The 23,218-nt window shown below is 51.5% G+C and overlaps 1 protein-coding gene across 1 annotated transcript in view; it reads right to left on the reverse strand.

Annotated features, from left to right (window-relative positions):
* Positions 1–23,218, reverse strand: part of LOC133212006 (collagen alpha-1(I) chain-like) — an 80,023-nt gene that overhangs the window by 27,453 nt on the left and 29,352 nt on the right. The window contains exons 5-10 of the mRNA XM_061352989.1: positions 22,552–22,695; positions 20,912–20,953; positions 7,979–8,240; positions 7,120–7,529; positions 5,533–5,577; positions 4,608–4,727 (exon numbers count right to left, since the gene is read on the reverse strand). Coding sequence (XP_061208973.1) covers positions 4,608–4,727; positions 5,533–5,577; positions 7,120–7,529; positions 7,979–8,240; positions 20,912–20,953; positions 22,552–22,695 — 1,023 coding nt within the window. The remainder of the gene's footprint in view (positions 1–4,607; positions 4,728–5,532; positions 5,578–7,119; positions 7,530–7,978; positions 8,241–20,911; positions 20,954–22,551; positions 22,696–23,218) is intronic.

Genomic DNA, 23,218 nt, shown 5'->3' on the forward strand with positions numbered 1-23,218 from the left:
CAGTCACAGCTAATCCCATTGTACTTCCAAGCCAATGTAAAGGTCCTAAAATCTCATAGAGCAGCATCTTCTCCACACACTTCCAAGCCACGTTCCCCCAAGTTTTGGGTGATGGCAAGGAAACAAAATGATGTCTATCTCTACACATCTACAACACATACAATAGTTACGGTTGGAAGGGACCTTAAAGCTCCTCCAGCTCCAACCCCTGCCATGGTCAGGGACCCCTTCCACTGGAGCAGCTTGCTCCAAGCCCCTGTGTCCAACCTGGCCTTGAACACTGCCAGGGATGGGGCAGCCACAGCTTCTCTGGGCACCCTGTGCCAGCGCCTCAGCACCCTCACAGGGAAGAGCTTCTGCCTTATCTCCAACCTGAACTTCCCCTGTTCCAGTCTGAACCCATCACCCCTTGTCCTATCACTGCAGTCCCTGATGAAGAGCCCCTCTCCAGCATCCTTGTAGCCCCCATCTCCAGCACATCTCCTGCCCTCCCAAACCACAAGCCAGATGCTCAGGACTCAAACCCTATCTTTCCTCCACCTCCTCCCCACGGTGAGCCCAGACACATGGTCCAGGCAGGTCCCCCAGACCCTGCCTTGCATGAAAGGCAAAGAAAAGCCCCCCCTTGTTCATCATCCCAACCCCAAGTAGCTGAAGGGACAGAATTCCCACGTGCTCCCCAGCTTTAGGCTTGGGGGTGCTGGGAACACCCCTCTTGTCCCCCTTCCAAATATACCAGAAGGGAGAGAAGGGAAGGAGCCAAGGAACTCATTCTCCAAACTAAACACAGAGCTTTCAACATATGGGAATGCTCCTAATAATGAGCAGGGCACTGGGGGTGGATGACGGACGGATGGCGGATGGATGATGGATGGATGATGGATGGATGCATTGAACTGCTCAAACACCACACCAGGCACCTCTGTCCTTTCCAGCTGATCCCAGTTTGGTTACGAGGAGCAAATGGGTGCAGCCCTTCCCAGGGCCAGGCCATGGTCTTCCTGTCCAGCCAGTTCTCATTTCCCTCAAAAGCTGCTCAAACTGGACTTTAGGGGGTTGGAGCACGGCCAATGCTTCTGCCTTGTCTCAGGAATCCATGAACTCGGATTCACTCGGGACAGGATATTGTTTCATTAGGCTTCAAATAAAAAAATCCAGCCTTTGAAAGAGAGGAGGGGGTAAGAATCCCACCGGAGACGTGAACTCGTATTTCAGAGCTCCAGATGCCAAGGAGAGGGGAGAGAATCAACTGAACAACTGCCTTCTGCAACTGCAGCAGGAAATAGATAGCGCTTTGCTGCTGCAGCTCTCATTGGGAGAGTGGGGTGATGGGAGGAGGGATAGTGAGCAGGGGATGAAGGATGGGGAGCGATGCCCTATGGATCTGTCCCCCTGTGCAGGTCAGGGAAAACCCTTCAGACAGCTCTGCAGGTTATAGAATCACAGAACCCCAGCCTGGTTTGTGTTGGAAGGGACCTTAAAGCTCCTCCAGCTCCAACCCCTGCCACGGGCAGGGACCCCTTCCACTGGAGCAGCTTGCTCCAAGCCCCTGTGTCCAACCTGGCCTTGAGCACTGCCAGGGATGGGGCAGCCACAGCTTCTCTGGGCACCCCGTGCCAGCGCCTCAGCACCCTCACAGGGAAGAGCTTCTGCCTAAGAGCTCAGCTCAGTCTCCCCTCGGGCAGGTTCAAGCCATTCCCCTTGGCCTGTCCCTACAGGCCCTTGTCCCAAGCCCCTCTCCAGCTTTCCTGCAGCCCCTTTAGGCACTGGAGCTGCTCTAAGGTCTCCCCTTCAGGAGCCTTCTCTTCTCCAGGCTGAACCAGCCCAGCTCTCTCAGCCTGGCTCCAGAGCAGAGCTGCTCCAGCCCTCGCAGCATCTCCATGGCCTCCTCTGGACTCCAACAGCTCCATATCCCATTTGTTTTGCCCAGTTCCCATGGCTTGTTCCACCAGGATGGAGCAGAAGCAGCTACTGAGCATCCCTAGAGCTGTAACTGCTCTGGGACCGTCACTGATGTCCCCTGTTTCCCAGTCCATCACAGTGGGACTTACGTGAGTCCTTCCTATTACATCCCCCAGGCTGAGAGGTGGCTCTCTGACTTGCACATCCAAATGCAGCCCCCAGACCACAATCCCTCTGTTCACAACAGCAGCCCTGTTCCAAGCTGCCTTTTTCCACCCCATCTGACATGGGGGCTGCAGAAGCAGACCCCCCTTCCTCACAGCAGCCAGCATCAGCTTTCCCCTTGTGCTATCTCAACCCAGTTTAGCCAAGCCCAGCCCACATTTAGCGCTCCTGTTTCCTGCTGCCGGGGTCAATGGGGCTCAGACACAAAGCCCATTGAGGCTGTGGGTGCCCCTCACCTCCTTCCCCTCCAGATCGGCTCCTTGCCAGAAGGCCCGGGCCAGCATCCAGCATCCAGGCTTTGGGAGCCCTCCAGCTCCTTCCCAAACACAGAGCAGCCCCTCTGCTCCCTGAAGCATTCCCAGCACCTCAGCACCACTACACCAAAGGAATCGCGCTCCATGGCAGCATCCATGGGCATGAGCGCTGCTTCCAGTGGAAGGACAATGCCTGAGGCCCCTTTCCAACTGGAGGCAGGGAAAACCAGACAATTCTGAGTGAGTGTGCGGGACAAAGAGCATGAACAGCCTGAAAAGTGCTGCAACTGTGCCCTGACAACGGGACTATGGAGATGTCTGCCCCAAACACCCTGTGAGGAAGGAGATTGGCCTGGCACAGGCATAGGGGTGTGCTCTGGCACTGCTGGCTTCTTCCAGCTCGCTCTGTCCTACCCCTGTTTGCTCTGGTCCAGCACTGTGTGCATGCAATAGGTGTGTGAGCACTGGTAACAGCACAGCACCAGCTCTAGGGCAGCAGGAGGCCAGGAGAACAGGGAGGTCCTACAGGTCAAGCCTTCCAGTATCTGAAGGGGGCATATAGGGATGCTGGGGACGGACTCTTCATTAGGGACTGTAGTGACAGGACAAGGGGTGATGGGTTAAAACTGAAACAGGGGAAGTTTAGATTGGATATAAGGAGGGAATTCTTTCCTGTTAGGGTGCTGAGGCACTGGAATGGGTTCCCCAGGGAGGTTGTGAATGCTCCATCCCTGGCAGTGTTCAAGGCCAGGTTGGATGAGGCCTTGGGTAATATGGTTTAGAGCGAGGTGTCCCTGCCCATGGCAGGGGGGTTGGAACTTGATGATCTTAAGGTCCTTTCCAACCCTGACTATTCTATGATTCTATGATTCTCCCAGTGATCGGCTTTCCCGTGCTTCCCAGCAGGAATCTGATCTCTACAAGGGCAGGTGTTGATCTCCTGCAGCTGCTTTGATCCAATCCAGTGCCAAACTGAACAGGCAGGACTGGCCCAAGGGCTTCTGGTTGGTCAATCCAAGCTCAGGCCAGCACAGGACCACTGCCCAGCTTCTACCTGCAGCCAGCATCGTGGTGTAGTGCTGGCAGAGCAGAGATGCTCCCCACTGTATCCACTGGCCAGCACTGAAGGCATCTGCCCTGGAGCAAATGAATGGAGTCAGATGTCCTGCCCAAGGTCAGTAAAGCTTTTTGAGGGCTGCAGCATTGAGCCTGGCCCATTACTGTGCCCCTGGCACCACCTTGCTTTGCAAGCCAGTTCTCCCGGCCTGTGCTTGGAGCAGCTGGTATGATCTGGATGGGCTGCAGTGCCATCAGAGGGACACTGCAGATGCACAACACATCCCTGCTCCAGGGAGCTCCAGCCTTAGGTTGGTGAAGTGACTCAGGCATCAGTAACCCAGAGCCTGGAGGTACTGCCCTGCCTGGCCTACACAAGGCTCAAGGGGGGTTTGGAATGAAGCTAAATCACAGCAGTCACTATGAGGAACCTGGATGAGGATGCCTGGGTCCTTGCAGTGATTGCTCCCACAGTGCAGGGGGCTCTGCAGCACCCGAAGCACTGTCGCCACTGCAGCAGGGCTCAGGTGAGGAAGTATCACATCATGGAAGTAGCTGGATGGACACAAACCCTGTCAGCCAGAGCCATGGCATACAGCAGGGATGGGGCTTGGAGCAAGCTGCTCTAGTGGAAGATGGCCCTGCCTGTGGCAGGGGTTGGAACTGGAGGAGCTTTAAGGTCCCTGCCAACACAAACCAATCTGTGACTATGATATGGTGGAAAATAGGAGCAATGCTTCATAATCAGCAACACAGAGCAGGAGAGGAGCTGCTTTCTGCATGACTTAGGACCTTTTTTTCCCTGTTCTACAGAGGTAGAACATGAACAGGACATCTGTTCATCTATGAACATCTATGTAGCATCTACAGGGCATGAACCACGCTATGGAGGTCATGGATGTGCATGTAGACCACAGGGACTCAAGATCTCCCAGTTGGTCACAGGGGAATAGCTGTGTGAGTATAGGATGTAAATGAGGTGCACACTGATCCCATTTCACATCCACCTACAGAGCCATTCCCACCTGTATCCTTGGCACGTTCCCTCTATCCCAACAGATTAGGAACCTCAAACCATGGGGAACCCTTCCTCCCAGCTCTGATCCCAGCAGCGCAGGCGCTGGTGGGGATATGGACATGGAGCTCCCCATGTGCATGGCTGTGACTCACCGTGAAGCTCTGCCAGTCCTCCCTGGAGTTCCTCCAGAGCACGATGGTGGGAACACCGGGGATGCCCATGGGGCCCGGGTCACCAGGGAGCCCTGTGCGCCCCACGGCTCCGGGGTACCCCTGCGGAGACAAGGGCAGCTCCATAAAGCCAGTCAACACAGGCTGGACACTCAAATCGGCCTCCAAGTGGAGTCTGAACCTGGGCATGTTCCTGGGTTCAAACCAGCTCTTTAGGGCAAATAACCCTGGTGACAGGGAAAGCGAAAGGAATGAGCTGAGGTGCGCCCAGACCCATCTCAGTGCCACAGGCATTGAAGGCAATGCACACAGAAGTAGCACTGTGGGGCAATGGTTTTGCCCATCTACAGCTTGGGAAGGATGGAAACTCCCATCCATGCAAGGGTGGTTAGGAGCACTCATGCTGTTTTACTGGGGGGAAACTGAGGCACCACCCTTAATCTGAGCATCTCCAAGCATCTATCAGTGCACTGGGCAATGCTGCGTGCAGCAGGAGACCAAGCTGTGCCATGCAAGGTGCTGTGCACCAGGTTCCCAGAGCAGGAAGGACAGCCTGGGTCTGCCCAACACGGTGCTCAGGACATGTCCCTCCAAGAGGAGCTGGTGGATGCAGAAGGGGTGCACACCAGCATCCCTGCTCCAGGTGACCGGAGCTAAAGATGCTTCATTTCCCTGCTCTGCTGCCTTTGCAGAGCCATTAAGTGGCTTAGGGGAAGGACCACATCTTGTCCAGTCAGCTCAGTCCTGACCCTGGGCTTAATATACCCAGTAACACCAGTTCTTTCCTCTTCCAAATGCACATCAAGAAGTAGCTTCAGAATCCCCCAGTGCCCTCTTGATGAAAGCCACCCAAACCATCCATGTACTCACTGCAGCCCCTACACCCCGTGCTCTCCTGGGTACTTACTTTGTCTCCTTTGGGTCCCACCAGTCCACGCCTCCCAGGACAGCCCTGAAAGGCAAAGGAGAATAGCGGAGTCACCCCGAAGGGAGACCCTCACAACCAGGGGGTACCCCCCTGTGGCTGGGTGACCCCTGCTATGGCCATCGCTGCCCCAGGGAAGCAGGCACTGAGCTAAAGCAGCAGCACCAAGTCTCAAAGAAACACCTCAAAGAGCATCACCCTATTTGATGCTGCTTCCTTCCCACTCTCCTGCTTTGCTCATCATCCATCACAGAAGTGCCCACACCACAACTCCAGGGTGCAGGAGTGAATTTCCTGACCCCTGGTGTGGAAAGGGAAGGTGTTAGGAAACAATCCCATAAAGCTGGGTCAGGACCACACGCTCACACAGTAGTTTGGAGGAGAATGCAAACATCTGTGGCTTGTGTGAGATCTGACCCAGCCCCTCTCTAGGCAGAAGTGCACATAGAGCCAAGCAGTGACCCCACTTGAGGGCTCACCAAAGCATCTGTTCAGACAGGCACAGAGTGAGATGCAGATCCTGGCTTTGCCTGATAAAGAAATCCATCTGGAAGATGTCAGCCAGGCTGATAACACGGCAGGCTGCAGCACAGCATCTACTGCGTGTCTGCTGCAGACCTGCGGACCTGGTGGCTTCAATTACAGCTGCTTTTTGTTCTGAGCTTACAAACAGCTTTGTTCGAGCCTGGGAATCCACCGGAGTCACTCCTACCTAGCACAGACATGCTGCATCCCTGCTGCAGCCAGCCCTCACTGCCCTGTGCCAATGGGATGGGTATAAAGGCCAAGCTCCATGTCCAGAAGCAGCTCTGGCACTGGGGAATGCTGGTTTGTGTTGTGTCCCTGCCCATGGCAGGGGGCTGGAACTGGATGGACTTTAGGGTCCCTTCCAGCCCAAACCAGGCTGGGATCCTATGAAAATATATAAAACCATTTTCAGCTACTTCCCACTGGAGACTGGGATCCTCCGTGAAGTCTCACCTATTCTAAGTTTACCTTTTTCTTTTAATTCCCATTTTTCCATCCGCTATGATGGATGAGCAACCTGAGAACCAAAGCTTGTCTCAAGTCAATTCAAAACGCTCTGCTTTGAACCACCACAAATCTGGGGACATCGCAGTGGTAGAGAAGCGATGGACAGCGATGCCAGCAGGTGCATGGGCTGACACCTGGGGTTTGGTGTGAGGACAGGGTCTGGAGAGGTGGCTTGGCCCCACACTGAGCCCATCAGCCTGCCTCTGGGCAGGGCCACAGAGTCATAGGATGGTTGGGGTTGGAAGGAACCTGAAAGATCCAGGGTAACATGAAAGCCAACAATGTGGTTAAATGACTTGAGACCAATCTTTAGGGAAGGGGGACAATGGAATCATCTTCTCCTCTCCAATTGCTACTGAAGCTTCTTGAGGGACATCAGAAAACCTCCTTTAAGGGCCAGGCTATTGCACAACCCCATGTTGCCTGCACAGAGATTTCCCTGCCCGCTTCCCCATGGTGAGCACCCTGCACCCACCACCCACTCCGGAGGGGAAGCAGCACCACGAGCACCCATCCCAGCCCTCCAGCACTCACCGGCAGCCCCGGTGGTCCTGGCAGCCCTGGTGGTCCCGGCTTGACGTGACCCTGCTGCCCATGGGCCACCGGTGACACAGGGTGTCCCAGGCGCGCAGTGCTGTCCCCAGGCCCTGGTACGACAAGGCTGGCTGCTGATGGAGAATGCTGCAGGAGACCTTCTGCTGACCCTGACCCAAGGAGACCTTTGGGCACGTTTCCTCTGGGGGCAGCTCCCTGATGTGGCAATGGGGAGACCTTGGTGAAGGTGGAAGGCACGTCCAGGTCAGTGATGGCATCGCCGGGTTTGCCGGGCAGGAGCTGCTGCCGGGTGCCCACATCACCCATTTGCTTCTCTGTGGTGACATTCTCCTCCCAGGGGTTGGGGGCTCGCTCCTTCTTGGCTGCTCTCGGTGCTTTGATGGAGGAGCCTGGGTGGATGAAAACACCATCAGGTACCGGGCATCATGGTGAAAGACAGGCTGAGAACACTGGGGCTGTTCAGCCTGGAGAAGAGAAGCTGCATGGAGACCTCAGAGCAGCTTCCAGTGTCTGAAGGGGCTACAAGCATGCTCCAGAGGGACTCTTCATCAGGGACTGCAGTGATAGGACAAGGGGTAATGGGTTAAAACTGAAACAGGGGAAGTTCAGGTTGGAGATAAGGCAGAAGCTCTTCCCTGTGAGGATGCTGAGGCGCTGGCATAGGGTGCCCAGAGAAGCTGTGGCTGCCCCATCCCTGGCAGTGTTCAAGGCCAGGTTGGACACAGGGGCTTGGAGCAAGCTGCTCCAGTGGAAGGGGTCCCTGCCTGTGGCAGTGGTTGGAGCTGGACGAGCTTTAAGGTCCCTTCCAACACAAACCATTCCATAACTCTGGACTCACCGGAGCTACCAGGAACCCACGGGTTGGCCCTGCTGAGCCCGGGCCTGCCAGGGCCGGTGATTTTATTATAGGTGGAGTTCAACAGCTCAAAGCCTTCCTCCTCAATAGAAACGCTGCTCTCCTCCTCGTCAGCCCATGGCATCTCAGTGGCAGGGGGTGAAGTCAGGGCTCTCCCATCAGGGGGGATGTTGAAGGTGTCCTGGGCATCCTCCTGCATCCATGGGAGCCCCAGGGTTGAATCTGAATGGGTGAGTCTGGAGTCCTGGCAGGGAAGAAGGAAAATGTGAAATCTGATGTTTTCACCCGTTTTTTCCCCCTTCCCCATTCAGCACACTTGTGCTTCTTAACTTCCCCTGTGCAGGAATGCTGCTGTGGGGATGAGGTGGCCCATGGCTTGTGAGCTCCAGGGCAGCTCCTCCACCCCAGTTCAGCCACTGACACAAAACTCATCCTCCACAATGGACATGAGCCCACTGTCAGCGTGGGCCATGCCATCACCCATGAGCCTCCTCCTCACAGTGCCATTGCAATGACCCCCCCACGTTTTCTCTGCTCAAAGGGCATCACAAGAAAAGCCCATAGAGAAAACCAGGAGAGAAACCCAACCTTGAGAGCAATCACTAAAGCAAACCTATAGAGTTACACCAGGGATCAGGCCCCTTCAGCCTTTGATGCCTGTGCCTCTTCCAAGGGGGAACAGTACAGGCAGGTTGGAGGGGAGCTCCCACCATACATCTTCCCTTTGTCTCCAGGTGACACTTAAAATGGTCCCTGAAGCACAATGCAGGTCCCAAGGGATCCTTCAGCCCTACAACCACCCAGATACCGCCCAGGGATGGAGGAACACTGCGATGCTGGTAGAAGTGTCTATGCTCAAGGCAAAGGAGTGAAAAAGGAGTCAACCTGTAGAGAGACACCTGTACTTAAAATGCACATCATGCACCCAGCACCAGTGCAAGTGCCTCAGGCTGGGCTTGCACAGGGAGCCACATGTACACAGGTCCAGCACTGGGTTGATTGGCTGGGGGGTGTGGGGACCTTCACATCCTTTGGAGCAACTGGCAGCATCCCCATCAGCCCCACATCCCACCACCCCCCTCAGAGCTTGCTCCAGGCTCCCACTGAGCTCCATGGGACGTTGACAACCTGGTACCCTGTACCCATGGCACCGAGGAGAGCAGGTAGGACCTGAGCCCTGGCTGGGGGCTCCTTGGGGCTGGTGCCATGCAGCTCATGAGGAGATAGTCTGTGAGAAGTCACTAGAGGGAGATGCAGGCCCATGGTTGCCTTGCGGGGCTGCAGAAGGAGCAGGGAGGTACAAGGAGATACGAAGCATCCTTCCCATCCCAGCTTGAACCCATTGCTCTGGTCTTGCTCAGCACCATGGACCCAAGACACACATTTGCCTGGGAGCACCAAGGTGCGTTTGGATCAACAGGAAGTGGGAAAACCCAATAATTTCACTGCCAGAAGTGGTGATTCTGTAGGTAAGAACCCAATGGTACTGGTGGGACAGGGGAGATGGCTCCAAACAAACCCCACTTCTGGAGGGCCATGGGAGGCTGAGGAGATCCAAAGACACCAGGAGCTGCTGAAGCCTTTGCTCTGTTGCTGGGTGCCATCAGAGTGGAGATCGCCAACATCTTCCCATCCCAAGGGGGAAGCAAAAGTGAAAATTCTCATTTTTTTCAACTTTCAAATGTCAAGTTTGAGGAATTTCTTTTAAAAACAGCTGCAATTCCTTGCTCAATTGTACAGATTTGGGGGGGGTGGGGTGGGAATATCTTTGTTCTGTTTAATTTGCTATAATTGACTTTGATTTCAAGCCTTTCTGCATAACCAATTTTATAAGCTAAAACCCATCTCAAATTAGAAAAAAGGGTTGTTTTCTTTCCTTTAATATCAAAATGAAGTATTTTGGCCTTCTTTCCCTCCCCAAATCTACCCCAAACGCATCACCTAAAGTCCTAATAAGGGCAAATAAGCACCTTCCTAAAAAATTATCAGTGCCAACAACTCCTGCTGATGCCAGCCATGGTCACAACTCCAAAGAGCATCTCCACCCTCACACCCATAGCAGGAGGATGGCCAGGCCCTCAGTGCACCCATTTCTGTTGGTCCCTCTGATGCTCTGGTAGGTAAAGACATGAGGGATGCATCTAGGACTGTGTGCAGGTACCAGAGGAACCCACCCTGGGTCACACGCTGGTCTCAGTGTTACTGGTCCCTGTTTAATCCCTGCAGCTGCAACTTGAAGGAATGCTAATAAAGAATATAAAGTCATAATAACAATAAAATTTGAAAATGAATAAATAAGTGGAATGGGAGGAAACAGGAATATTCCCATTTCCTCAACTCTTAACAACAATTTTTCACCCCACTTGCATAAAGAGACCTGCCCCCCCCAAAGGGAGACGCAATGGTGACATGTTGGGGTTTCTCTGCTCCTCTGGCCAGTGCTATGTCCCAAGCCAAAGGAGCAGCATTCCTCTAGCACCAGGATTTTTGCTGATACCCCAAATGGCATTAACAACTACATCTTCAAAGAACAGTGTTTGCAGCAGTTAAATAGGCAAGAAGCAGCCTAGCACCAGGGAGGAGGGGTTGAGAATCCTGGGTTTGGGCTTTGTGGATGCTATCGCACCCATCAGTTGCATCCAGTGTTTGTCCCACTCAGCACTGCAAGTCCTCCCTGGAGGTCTCTGGGGAAAGAGGGGCAGTTTGGTCACTCTGGTCCTTGCTTTCCCACTTCCCATCTGTGTTTCCTTTGCTTTTTGTCTTTTCTGTCTCATCATGACCTGGCACAGGGTGCCCAGAGAAGCTGTGGCTGCCCCATCCCTGGCAGTGTTCAAGGCCAGGTTGGACACAGGGGCTTGTAACAAGCTGCTCCAGTGGAAGGGGTCCCTGCCTGTGGCAGGGGTTGGAGCTGGAGGAGCTTTAAGGTCCCTTCCAACACAAACCAGGCTGGGATCCTATGATAATCAGCCACTCCGTGTGGAGCACCACATCTTCCCAGCAGAACACCCTGTGGTTTAGTTTAAGCCATTCACAAATGTTAGAAAACAACCAAGGAATGAGCATCCCCTGTGACAGCATCCACACATCCCTGGAAACAAACCAGCGTAGCCCTGGGGCCATGTTCTCCTCCAACCCTACATCCTTTCTCCTGGACATAGTACCCAAATCCCAAGGAACCCCCAGACATCAGCTCACCAACCCCTCAGGCATGGCTTTTGCAACCCCAAAGTTGCAGGAATAGGGCCTAAAGCCATATAGGATGTGAGGAGGGTGAGAGCAGAGCTGCCAGGCACCAGCTTCACCCACGCAAGGTCACATCTGCAGTCCCCTGGGGCAGCACAGGCTCTCAGGAGGACAAGACAGGATCCTTCAGTGCTTTCCCATCACACACATAGTCAGGTACAGCCCTTCCCTCTCTTTGCACTTGGGCCCAAGGCAAAGCAAGGCTGTGAAGCCTGAGTTGAGGAAAGGCAGAAGCCTGCCCTTGCTACAAAAGGCTTTCTCCCTCTTGCAGCCCCTTAGCACACAGCAGAACCGTTTCTTTCCTTTTCCCTTGCTACACAGCACTACCGGTGTCAGGAGAGGGACCCAAGGGGTTGACGACAGACACCTCCCCACACATCACCCAGCCACTGCAGAGATGTCCAGCACCCTGGATCACATCAGTCTTCCCACACAGAGCAGGACCAGTGGATTCAATTACCTGAGGGTAAAACCTCCTTCAACGTAACATATAAGCCAGATTTCAAATCCAGTTAGGAGCCCCCCATCATCAGCTTCAACTAACGTGGTTTGTGGTCCTGTTCCTCTATAAGCTGTGAGCTGGTGGTGGTCAGTAAAGAGCTGTAACACAAACTCCAAATCAGCGTTTCTTTCCCCCCACTAAACTAATAACCCCTAACTTACTTTACAAACTCCTTTTGGGCAAGAAATCACAGAGCAGCAGCAAAAGCATCCCAGCCAAAGCTCAACTCCATCATTTGTATGCCTTAAAATCAGCTTAAAATCAGAGCAATCACATTCACTGATAAACCATCTTCCCACAGAGCATGAGAGGAGCCAAAGGGGACCCAAAGGTACCTGCAGGCAGCTGGGTTACCCCCTTTATCCCACCCCAGCATCGAGACCCACATCCACCTCTGGAGTGAGCTGCAGAGCATGGGGCACACCTGGAGACTGCACACCATCAGTTGAGGTGCCCTTGGCAGTACCATAACCCCTCAACACACAGACAAAGCTGATGCTTGGCCATAGTTCCACTCCATTTCACCTTCCCCATGGCTTGTCCAGGAGGAGTTTCTGGGTTGCCCAAGGAGCTTATTGCTCCTATTAACACACTGTGATTTCCTCCCTGAACAACAGTCCAGAGCTTGCATTATTTGTTAGCAAATAACAGCAAAACCAGGGCAGCTCCATAACCACTCACTCCAGCATCTGCCCACCAAATACATTTAGCCTTATTTGTAAGCCTCCAGCAGCTGGGATCCTCAAGAGGAGCATCTGAGGTGTGAAAGGGGCTGGAAATTCACCTTGGAGGGGAGGCAGAGAGGGTTAATTTATAACCCTCCATCCTCTTCCTGGCATGAAGCATCTTCCTGGATGCTTGGCGGTGAGGACCAGGCAACAGATGCTCCTCCTGCACCACACACAGCAGTTAAGCCCTCTGCAATCCCAGCTGCATGCTTCAGTTTGGGGTTTGGCACATAAGAAAACCAATAGAAATGAGAGCTGCTGGGGCAGGGACTTGGGCTATTTGTCAGCTTCAATTAAAATAGTATTGAAAATTGACTCCGTAGCTTCAGATTTTACTGTTTCCAGCCCATTTTGTAGGATGACCTCTTCAGCCAAAGGAAATTTCTTGTCTTTTTACTTGGAACCAACTTTTTCATTCACAAACAGACCCACAGCAATTCAGGACTTTAAGAAAGGGCTTTTCAATGTGGAAGTGGAAATGTTTCCTCTGAGGTGGAACAAAAACCAGGCTGCTGTGACCTGGGTACCAGGATGTGCTGCAGGCTCCCATCCTGAGCCACGCCAGGATGCAGGAAACACCATAAGAGGCATTTTCTCCTTTCATTTGATTAGGGACTAATGTCTTTTGGGGGAAATAGGGACCTTTCCTTTCCCAGCTCCATCTTGAGACTGGGGACATCAACACCATCTCCCAACCTAAACCCCCACGTGGGTGCCCACCAGGACCTGTGGTTGCAGGAGACCCATTCATTGGCTTCATGTCAGCCCTTCTCTAACCTGGAGCTTCCTTTTAGCCAAGGCCTTTGCTAATAATTAACACAAGTCAAGGAAATAAAAGCACCTGACAGAGGCAGAAAAGGCAGGGTTTGGGCACTGAATCAAAGCAGGGAGCTCGGGGAAGGAGCAGAGGGACAGGAGCAGCTCCAGGTTTCCCCACTGCAGGGATTCACCAGTTTCACAAAGGAAAGGATGGACAAGCTCAAGGCATGAGCTGCTGCAGCAAGGGGAAAAGCCCTGCTGGGTGATCTCACATTCCCTGCTCACACACAGAACAGGTCAAACAGAGCCAGCCACATGCACCCGCTCCTAAAAGGAGCACCAATGCACAGTATCCAGGTGGTTGCTGCCCCAGGAGCATCCCAGGGACTGATCCCCAGGGCTCCCATCCAGGAGGTGCTGGTTGGCTTTCCAGGACATTGTCTCATCTGCAGCACTGGCTGCTGCCATGGAGACTGGGCGCAGGGTTCCAGGGCTGCCACGTGAATGCCTGTAGCAAGAAAGCACTTAAAATCAATGGGCTGGTGCACAGAATCGTTTCTTAAAGTATTGCTTTTTGCTGGTAAAGAAAAGCCACCTGATGCCTAAAGACACCTTGAAAGTCCCAGGAGAAGATGCTATAAAAGGGTGCCATCGAATCCAGTCAGATGAATCAGCAATGGCATCTCTAAGAGAACCAGAAGGAAGGTTTCTATACACCACCCCTTCACCCCACAACCAGCAGCAGACATCCTCACTGCTGCTCCCCTAGAGATGCTGACATCCTTGTGCCTGAAGGCACAATAAAATGGGGTCTCTAATGCAAACCCAGCCTGCCCTGACATCACCATTCATCCTGCAAGCCAGGGCTCCAGCCCAGACCCTTGTATCTGGAAGGAGGCTTTGCACCAGGTTTGGAGCCTGTATCCATGTAGGTGCTCATGAGCATCACCATGGCTGAGCCGTGATGGACCAGTGCTCAGCCCCACAGAGCAAGCCCTGCTGCCAAGGGCTCCCACAGGCCTGAGGAGCCCCTGTGGGGAGAACATCAGCTCTGCTCCTCATTTATACACCCCAGACAAGCTCCTAAGAAGGGGACAAATATCATCAGGTAGGGAACTGCCTATAAACAAGATATCAGCATCACTCTGCTCCATGGGGTATTGCAGGGGCTGCATGATGAAGCCCATACACATCAATAGCCAGAAATGATTTGACAGTGTGTCACACAGCACAGCAGCTGCCTCAAAGGGAACAAGGGGAATATTTGCTCTCAGCACAGCAGTCCCTGGAGAGGATATAAAGACATGGCTGTGGTTTATGAGGTGAAATAAAGGATATAAGGCTTTTTCTTCCAAAAATATATAGTGAGTTTGTGTGGTTTTGACATTACAATTTGTTGCTTTGGGGTTTTGTTTTTATTAAAGAGAGGCTTGAAATATACCTTTAATGGTGGGGAAAGAAGCTAAAACCAAAGCACTTCTGCTTTCCAACCTGACCTGTATTTCTCCCTCCAACCAATTTTGATCCAAAGTGATAATTCCATTAAAATATGCTTTGCAACCACAGTATTGAGAAGTCTCAGCTATGGGCACTTGGAAGAGCACTTGGTGCCTCATCCTGGATGTCCTGAAGAAGACCATTACTGGTATCAGCATCACCCTGAGCCACGGGGCATTGCAGGGCAATTAAGCCCACAAAGCCCAAATAATTTGACAGGTGGAGGAGAGAGGGAAGCCTGGATTAGAAAGATTCTGGAGACCCTGCCTCATGGGACAGCTCTGCAAAGCTGAACCGGACAGTTCTTAAAGGGAAGTCACTTGTAGACAAGGTGACACAAAAGAAGGACCTGGAGCTCTTGGAGCCCAGAGGAGGCCATGGAGATGCTGCGAGGGCTGGAGCAGCTCTGCTCTGGAGCCAGGCTGAGAGAGCTGGGCTGGGGCAGCCTGGAGAAGAGAAGGCTCCTGAAGGGGAGACCTTAGAGCAGCTCCAGTGCCTAAAGGGGCTGCAGGAAACCTGGAGAGGGGCTTGGGACAAGGGCCTGTAGGGACAGGCCAAGGGGAATGGCTTGAACCTGCCCGAGGGGAGACTGAGCTGAGCTCTTAGGCAGAAGCTCTTCCCTGTGAGGGTGCTGAGGCGCTGGCACAGGGTGCCCAGAGAAGCTGTGGCTGCCCCATCCCTGGCAGTGCTCAAGGCCAGGTTGGACACAGGGGCTTGGAGCAAGCTGCTCCAGTGGAAGGGGTCCCTGCCCGTGGCAGGGGTTGGAGCTGGAGGAGCTTTAACGTCCCAACCTAAACCAGGCTGGGATAAGACATCCAAGCACAGATGGCATCAGGTGAGGAAGAGCACGGTGTGAAGCCTGAACCCTGCTTCCTCAAAAGACCAGGTACAAATGTTATTATCACCAAGTGCCCAGATCTTACAAACCACAACCTGTGAAGCACTGCACGGGCAGAAGCTGAAGCATTCATGTATTTAATAGGTGAAGCCAGCACAGAACAAGTCCATAGGCCACACAGCAGCCAGGGAATGCCGGGTCCAGCCCTGGCAGCCTGCACTGACATGGAACTGAATTCCTACACATTGCAGACAAGCAGTTCTTAATTCAACTTCACCATCTGGCATGGGAAAGGTCTGGACTGGAAACTCTCATCTGGTGAGCTCAGGGAAATGGGTCTTGAAGCTGTAGCAGTCTCTGAGACACAAGGAATCATGACTGAATTACTCTGGTTCTGTGTAAACAGAACAAAAAGCCAAGATCAATAGCATAGATGCTTGCTCCTTTAAGTAAGCCAAATTTAGAGAAGAACCAGCTGAGAAAGACAAACTGGAAACTGCTTTTAACAGCTCAGGAGTTGTCCAAAGGCATGACAGCGGAGGCAGAAGGATGCGGGTTGAAAACCCCCTGAAATCATTTATGGGAATGAGCACAAATTGAAAGCAGCCATTAAAAATGATGAAACAGAAGGAAAAAGGAATTAGCATGTGCTAAAAGCAATGCAGAGTCTATGATCTGCAGAAAATCAACTTGGAAAAGGAAAATACAGAAGTGTCTGACCCACACATCACTTGTTGCAGCATCCTCATCGCGGTACCCACACATCACTTGTTGCAGCATCCTCATCGCGGTCCCCTGCCACGTGGAAGTGTCCAAACCACCATCAGCAGTGTGGGAAGTCAAATCTCTGCCCAAGTTTCAGACAATGCAGATGACAACAAAATGCTTCCCATTCCAGCAGTGCCAAGGAGGAGGGGTTCCTCAATCCCCTCCTGATAAGACAAGCAAAGCAGCGTTAAAATAGCAGGCTCTCCCAAAGATGAGCACTGGTTTGTTCCAGTTTGGCTCAGAAAGCTGGGGGAGCTCCAGGGGACTGGGAAAAGGCTTTATGTTGTGCCAATACGAGGGAGAAAACGAAGGCAAACAGGGGGCCTCGAGTAATTACAGACCTCTTCCCTCACGTAGAACCCACGTTAATAACAGAGCAACTGATACGGGGCTCATTAATAGAGAAAGCAGATAACGTAATTAGCGCCATGGCTTTGCAAAGAGCTAACTTGGGATCTTGCCTGAGGGGATTACCAGTGCTTTGCTGATAAAGGTAACAGTGTTGATGTAATGAGCCTGGACTTCTGTAGGGCTTTGCTGGTCCTACAGGTTGATAGCATGACCCAAAACCTCAGCTGATGTCCTAAGTAGTGAATAGGTTAAAACCCAGCTTGGAGCATATGCGTCTATAGGAGCTCAGACAACCAGCATAACACACTGCCCTAGTTTCCAGCTAGGTCAGGTGAGGGAATGTGTATTTCAAAGCTTCAAAGTCTTCTCTCAGGAAACACATTTTTGTCAATAGAAGTCTTTCATTCAACAGACAAAGGTAAAATGTGATTTATAAACCTAAGATCAGAGGATGACAATTTAAACTGCTTTTCCCAGCACGTTTTAGCATCAGGCCCCTGGAAGATGGTCGTGAGGAAGTTGCAAATCAAGGCTGGACTCCTTGCTAAGCAAGCTGCATTGATTTAGAGGAATAATCACCAGGAAATCCTATGGGTTGTGTTCAGCAGTAGATCAGGTCATTGTTATACCTTTGGATCTGCAGCATCCACAGCAGGAGTCTATGGAAGAGAAGCCTCTTCTGGTGCTTCATTGCTCTGCACCAGCCGCTGCGTCCCCAGGGAGGTGCACAGGGCTGCAGCTCTCAGCTGAGGCATCACTGTCCTCCTCTATTTGCTTTGGGCCAGATGTGCAGGCTCTTGTGTGCTGGGAACATCTGCTCCATCAGAACTGGGGTAGTTCAGCACAATGAGCCCCACATCACTGCTCCATGGGAGCGAGGGGAGGAAATCTTGCTCATGAGTTTCAGGTTGGAAGCAAGCTGCTCTAGTGGAAGGTGTCCCTGCCTGTGGCAGAGGACTGGGACTGGATGGGCTTTAAGGTCCCTCCAACCCAAACCAGTCTGGGATTCTGTGGTGTATGACAAGCAGGTGCTGGATTTGGGAAGTGAATATGCTGTAAGCAAATAATAATAAACAAGAGAACTGATTTCTTGTTGAAGACACCTCAGCAGTGCCCTGTTTTCACAGAGGGGTTTTAGGGCTCCCTGGTATCCCACCCAGATGTGGCTGCCCCAGGCACACAGAACCAGCAGAAGGACATGAAACACTGGTGGGAAGTGTGATGCCCTGTGAAGCTGAGGATCAAGCCAAGCCCTTGCTGCAACACTGCTACCATAAGGCAAGCTGTAGGTCAGCAAGGGCAGAAGGTCAGATCATAAAGGGTTGCAGAGCAGCTGTAACTCACTACAGGATGCCTCAGGACTCGATTAGATGGAATAGCAGTTCATGGCTTTGACCCGGGATGGTGGTTAAACACTGCGGATCGAACCAGCACACTCCATCACATTTATCACACAGTGGATTTGAGGTGAAATAAATTATCCACAGACACCTTATCCTACCTAAGAAACTGGCTTCAGAAGTCTTCAGGTGGCTGAGATATACAGACACAGGCTTTGGGATGCTCTGATTTAAAGGAAGGATGCCCTGGTACTTCAACATTAATCAATCAAAGGTGCTAACAAGAAATTAGCAATTAAACCTCCATTTACTGTTCTCAAAAACTATCTGTAAGATGGGCCTTCCTCCTAAAGCTGAAGTAGAGCCAGGATTTCCTTTGCCATAAAAAATCCCAAGGTTTTTTCCTCTCTTCTTTGCATATGAATTCTCTTAATCATCAAAAGCATCACATTGTGATTTGCTTTATTCAGTTGGAATGTTTCTCAGTATGATCAAAAACTAGCAAAGTCCTGTCAAGGCAGATCTTTTACTCTGTACATTTGATATATTCAAACCTCAACAAGAAAAGAGCTTTTAGTTAAAACTCAGACTTGATGACAACAAAACCTCACTAGAAATACCTGTTTTGCCATCCAGGTCAGTGATGTCCAAGCTTGTTTTGCTCCATGTTCTCTGCTAGCACCAAGCATTGCCTGCATTGTGCCACATAGGAGTCTCCTGTTAAGCACAGGAGCAGAGACAAGCACATTCTCAACACACTTCTCGTTCATTTGGCCTTGTCCAAAGTTCTTCTCCAGGTTTCCTGTAGCCCCTTTAGGTACTGGAAGGCTGAATCTCAGCAGCAGTTTGAACTGCCTAAAGAATTAAACCTGTGAACTTTTGTCTCGTTGGAACCAGTGGGATTTCAGCTTTATCTGACTTTGGTTGAACGGCTTTAGGATCCCAGTTTAAATTGCTTTGGAAAAAGCCATTCAGTGGCGTAATCAGCTCAGCCCTTCTGCTCATGTTCAGTACAGGCAAAGGGAAGCCAAAAGGCAGGAGAAGGGGCTCAATACCATCCCTATCTCAAGCATTACTCATAAATTACAATCTTCCCCTCAAAATAACAAACCCACAAAAGGAAGAGACTGCAATTCAGGCATAATTTAGGCTGCCAGTAACAGCCAGCTAATCCAGTGCCTCCATCCACTTCTATCTTCCCCACCACCATCCTAGCCTTCTGTAATGCCTTAGCTCTAATCAGTAAAGAAGGAATTCCCTGATACACTGATTTACGAACAAAGGCATGGGAAGTGTAACTCCAAAGCATAGCTTGGAGGTGCCCCTGGGGCAGAGCTGGTCTGCTCTTCATTACTGTCACACTGCAACGCGTTAGCGGAGCATTTCTTTCTCTTAATAAATTCACACGCCAAAGGCCCTGAGGCCTCTCTGGTACTGATTAAGTGCTTGAAAACCAAACTTGTCCCAAATCCAGAATATCCTTATTCTTCCCCTGGGGGCCTGTGAATTTTACCACTTCTCTTGTTAGGGCAGCATCTCACCAACTCACACCCGGAGAAGAGCATCGAACAGGAAGAGATCCAACAGGATTTGAGGACTAATTGCAGGGAAGAGACCACCATCCAGACATGCTCAGGGGAGCGATTTTGCCGTCTCAATTCATTATCAGCATCACAAATCCAACCCACAAGCAGCCTCATCAGCACATCGGCAGCACGCTCATCTGTACTGCTGCAACCCTTTGTGTCACCCAGCCCCGGAGCAGGGTGCGAGCCCTGCTGCATGAGGCGACTTGGGCAGAAGTGATGCACAAGATACACAAAGGAGTACTAAGATGTAGCCAGACAGTTTAAGCCAGGAATGAGAACAGAGACCATCCCCAAACAGTTAACAGCAATGCCTGTGAGGGTGAGGGGAGAACACAGACTGTTCTGCTCACACACACACACGCAGATCTCATTTTACATTTGCTGGCAGCTTTCCCCCTCAGGATGTCTGTTTGCAAGGAACCGAACAACGAACCTTGGCCACAGATCCCAAATACAGCAGAAACATAAAGGATGTGCAGCACTCCCCGATGCATGCAGAGGAGCTGGAGCTCTGAGCTCCCACCGAGAGAGAGCAGCTCTGATAGGGAAGCAGCAGCCTCCAGTCCTATGAAGTGGGGAGCAGCCGCCCCACTCCCACCACCAGGCATGGAGCTATGCCAAGGAATTGTGGTGCTTTAACCCCCAGAATCACAACCACCTCCTCCCACTGCAGAGCCTGAGCCTTTCCCACCTCAACCACAGCAAGTTGGACAGAGCCTTGGGTGCCCTGGTTTAGTGTGAGGTGTCTCTGCCCATGGCAGGGGGGTTGGAACTGGGTGATCTTAAGGTCCTTTCTGACCCTAACTATTCTATGATTCTAAGCAGCAGCAGCAAGTCCTCCTCACACACCGTACCCCACACACATGGGCAGAAGCCGCAGTCATCAGCCTCCTGCTTTCTCCTGTACCATGCAGAGACCTGCCATCCTCACTGCTTCCTTCCCTCCAAGCAATTCCAGCCAGGCTCACAGGCAGATCCTGTGCACTCAGTGGCCTCATCCATCTCATCGCCGCCTTCCTCAAGCCACAACTCTTGGGCTCAGTGTAACTGCTCAGGAAGGTCACCTAAACACTTCCCTCGACCTCCAGCTCCAAGACACATCAATCTACACTCAAACCATTAACGAGAGACATGGCAAGAAAAATTAGTAGATGCCTTGATGGTGTTTTTGGGCTTTTTACCCAAATGGTTTCTGGAACAACTCATTTATCCAGGAGAGATTATGATGGTGAGACATACAGGGACATAGAGAGGAGTGTTCCCTGTACATACCCCTTGCAGCAGTGCAGAAGAGTCATACCTGAGCAGGTGAGTCCTGGATTTCATTGGTTTCTTTTGGCACCTAGACAGTTGGAGAGAGAAAGAGAAGCATCACTGCCTGAGGACCTGCTCTGATTTCAGCAGTGCTTCCTGTTGGCTCCAGAACTGAAACGCTCACTGCCTCCAATGGCACGGGAAACATCCAGGGAATGTGTACTGGGAACCAGGCATTCATAACAACGTGGGGGAATAACTTTTGATTAAAGCTCTCAAGTCTCTGGGTGGTTTTGCAGTTTCTTTTGGTTTTAAAGCCCATCAGTCCTGAGGAGGATCAAGGGATAGCAACCATCCTGTGGATTCCCACTTGCAGTCAATTCAATGATGCTTCAAACCACAAAGCTTTCTCCCTGCTGGGTAAGCCCCTGGAGATATTCAGGTGAGTGCTCCAGGCCTACAGAGCATAATATAATCTATTATATACATTAATATATACATGTTAATGTATATCACATTGTAGTATATATGTTATATATTAACATAATATAGACGCTAAAAGCAGGTTAAGAGGAATCCATCACCTTGCAGGCTTAGAGGACACACCTCTTAGCTTTTAAAGCATAGAATCAGACATTTATAGCTCTAGGGAGTGAATCCAACTTATCTTGAAGCTACAGCCAGCACATAAGGGATGACAGAATGGGAAAAGCTAGGGATCATTTTGGGATTGCTCATGGGATACACTTACTAGGAACTCTGACACACTGATCTTCCTTACATCAGGAAGCTTTGCCATCTAGCTGTGCTAGCAATAGGATCCCAGAGGAAGGAAACACTGGGTAGACCCAGACTGAGCAGATGCCATACCCCACACCCAGTTCTCTCCCCTGACACTGCCCTTTCCCATCAGCAATCCCAGCTTCTCATTAGACCACCAGAAAAGTGTATTACACATGGGAGGTTCATGCCAAGCACTGACATTAGGCACGTCCCTCTTTAGCAAGCCTTTTCCAGACAGCTACAAGCCCTTCAGGATACCCGGCCTAGGGAGATGAGAGATGAGATATCTCCCTGACCCAACTCCAGCTCCTGAGGTGCTTCATATCTCTGGGGTTTCACTGTGGGATGTGGGCTCATGGGCACACAGATACCTATGGAATAATTGCTGAACACCAAAATAGGAGCAAAATCCACAAAACCTCCATTGTCCAGCATTGCTGGCAAACAGGAGACAGCCTTTGATGGGACAATGCACCAAAGGGTTCAATCTTACTGAGACAGAGCAAGAATTTCAAAGCCATGTACAACTCCCAAGTAAAGCCTTCGCCCCCCCAAAAGCAAAGCTCCAGCTGCAGCATTACTCAACAGCTACTGACAGCTTCCCTGTGTTAAACACATGAGCACATACAATCATACACACACCCAGGCTTTCTTTGGCTCAGAAACTCTCCCTGTAACTCATCCTCCCTTTGCACCAAGCCCATCTATGACTTGAAGGGAGGGTTTAGGTGGTGAACGAAGAAACACCCTATGTGCTGGCCACCATCACCTCCTTGCATCACAACTCAAACTGGAGACCCAAGCGCTTCCAGGCTGTATTAACACCCTGGGCTGGTCCTTTCATTTGAATTGTGCTGCACCAAAGAGGAGCAATCCCAGTTTTGCAGCTGCCCTCATCCCTACCTCTGGCCAGGCTGTTGCAAGCTCCCATGGGGAACCGAAGCGGTTGAGGTTGAAGGAGGATGCACACGTTGGGTTGTAGCTGCGGCAGTGCTCACCGGCAGCTGCTGGGTCTCCCATCACAAAGGTCAGTTGCTGTAGAGCACCCTGGGGAGGAAGACACACAGAAACCATAGTTTACCCCTGTTGCCTCCAGAGCAGGAGGGTCTGGGGGGCTGTCTTCAGCCTCTCATAACCAGGGACTTCTTTAAAGGATAGTTTAGGCAATCAGTATTCACTGCCTGTCTTCAAGAGCTGGATGCAAAGGCTGAAAGCATCTTCTTCAGGCTGAACAACCCCAACTCTTGGATATCAACACAAAGCCATAAAAAATACTGGGAACCTGGCCTTTGAGTTTATCAGGCATTTTAACACTGCCACCTACTTTGAGCTGCTGGGAACCCTTTGCCTGTAAAGTCCCCAGAACAGGGACTTCACGTTCAACACAATGCATGGGACAAGTTCCTCACCACCTGCTTTGTAGGCTAACTGCACAGATGACTTCTGTACCTGGTACAAGTCATGGTCAACAAGGGAGGATGAGTGTAAGCCTGTAACCTAGAGGTCTCTCCTACTGACCTGACTGCTGCACTTGTGTTGCCCTGACCCAAAATCAAGCACTTTGCACAAT

The sequence above is a fragment of the Neopsephotus bourkii genome, unplaced genomic scaffold (assembly GCF_033783945.1).
Source record: "Neopsephotus bourkii isolate Nb327-2 ecotype Australia unplaced genomic scaffold, CSIRO-AGI_Nbou_v1 NB_659, whole genome shotgun sequence".
Lineage (NCBI taxonomy): Eukaryota > Metazoa > Chordata > Aves > Psittaciformes > Psittacidae > Neopsephotus > Neopsephotus bourkii.